General features: G+C 41.9%; 1 protein-coding gene across 1 annotated transcript in view; it reads left to right on the top strand.

Moving 5' to 3' along the window:
* T265_09955 (hypothetical protein) overlaps positions 1-1,838 on the top strand; it is a gene marked incomplete at both ends in the record, with an annotated part of 24,084 nt that extends 22,246 nt beyond the window's left edge. The window contains one exon of the mRNA XM_009176186.1: positions 1,172-1,838. Within this exon, the coding sequence (XP_009174450.1) occupies positions 1,172-1,474 (303 nt within the window). The remainder of the gene's footprint in view (positions 1-1,171) is intronic.

Here is a 1,838-nt window from a genome sequence, read left to right as displayed (position 1 = left end):
CCCTGTCTAGGCTTGGGCAACCTGGCAGTATTCCAGCCCTCGTGCTTCCTTCGGGTAATATGGCAGCTAGGCACCGGAAGGGTGCTACAGCCGAACGGCGATTTTATTAAGACGGATAGATATTCGTGTTCCCTAACTGTATCTTGCTCACTCGCCATACAGCGTGTTTCATACAAAATTGAAAAAAGTTATTGTAACGGTAAGGAAGTCTGTGAACTTCAACTCTATGCTACTTTGTAGCAAAAATCCCTCGGCCTTTACTCCTTTCGGCTGACTACTGAAGAAATGCCCGTAGTCTCATCATCCCAATGCTCCTTCTAAATGTCTGTGAATCGTCTTCGGATTTACAGACTTCCAATTAAAGCACTGAACAACGCCGCAATTTACAATCTGAATCCTAGAGGTCACCATTTTGAAGAAAGTAGGTCCCATTCATTTCACTGGAAACGCTACGCATAGCAAGGTGATCAATATAAATGACCCAATGAACCAACAATTCATTGTTTTGCCTGACATACATTCGTGAACGGTGGATACTACTGATGAGGGATGCGAGTAGCGTTTTCTCGTAAACCCGCCTCACGTCTCTTGAAAAGTGAGATCTATTACGGAATTTGTGGAGTCGGATTTGCTTGGATTTGAGCAACAGGCAAGGGTAACCAGGAGAGTTCAGGAAGACGCGTTCAAGGAAAAGATGGATATTCAGTTTTTGTAAACAAGATGCATATGAGAGTTTTGCTCCCCTGTCCAATAGTCTGTGACTGTTCAGTTGGTGTTCCTCAATTCAACTAACGTAATGAACGAACGACTCACTGTTTTGTCCGACAAACACAAATGAAGTCCATCGAAGATCTGGATCTTACTGAGTGATCACAAATTACCTTCTCAAAAAGAGAACCTATACCAGCCCTGAGTTGAAAAAGCATATAAATTAATCAAATTCACTTCATGACCAAAATGTAGTTGGAACACGTACTTCAGAACAGGGATGCGCTCCCGTGCAGAATGTTCAAGACAGAGTTGGCTAAATCTGTAGCCGTGGTAGTGTATTTTCCTTCTCTGTGTTTTTTCAAACAATCATTCAGGCTTTCGCCAAGCCGCATTCCTGAATGTGATTGAAGTCGTCTTCTTTGGTTCTTAACTTGCAGCGATGTTTTTCCCAATTTTACAGAAATTACAAGACAAAGAACAACTCGAGGCGCCTATTCGCGAAGTGTACAAGTCAGCCGTTGATGAAACCACCAATATTTTGATCACTTTACTGGAAAAATCTTCCAGTGGTTACGCCAGGAATGTCCTCAAGTGTGGAAACATCAATGCGATTGTGACATCTGTGATCGGAGCCACATGTGTCAGCGATGGGCTTATAAATCGCCTTGGTGGATTCTTTTTCATGATGTTGTTATATCTTTGCCCACTTCTGTTGACTGTACTTTTTTACCAGATTTTCCTGCGACAGAGTGCGAAATCATGACCACCGCGACCATGTTGAATTAACCGACCCTGACCAACGTGAGACTGGAAGAAACGGCTTCATTCACTCATGAATTTAACACAACTAACGCCAAACAAAATCTTCAAAGCCATCACGAGATTCGACAAACAACTATTCTTGCATTAACCACCCTTTTAACCTGTATTAGAATGTCATTTTTTAATGAAGATCTACAGCTCACAAATTTGAACGTTGCAACTCCTTTCTTCTTTGAACCAAGAACATGTTTAATTTTATCTGAGCTTTTATCACGCAGGTGAATTTATTCCACACCGAAGAGCGGAGAAACAGTGTACACCTGCTCTATCCTCAATCCTCATTGGGATCAGCATAATTATATTCC

The sequence above is a fragment of the Opisthorchis viverrini genome (genome assembly GCF_000715545.1).
Source record: "Opisthorchis viverrini unplaced genomic scaffold opera_v5_320, whole genome shotgun sequence".
NCBI classification, from domain to species: Eukaryota; Metazoa; Platyhelminthes; class Trematoda; order Opisthorchiida; family Opisthorchiidae; genus Opisthorchis; species Opisthorchis viverrini.
The sequence above is the reverse complement of the archived record's forward strand: the minus strand, read 5'-3'. Positions and strand labels throughout refer to the sequence as shown.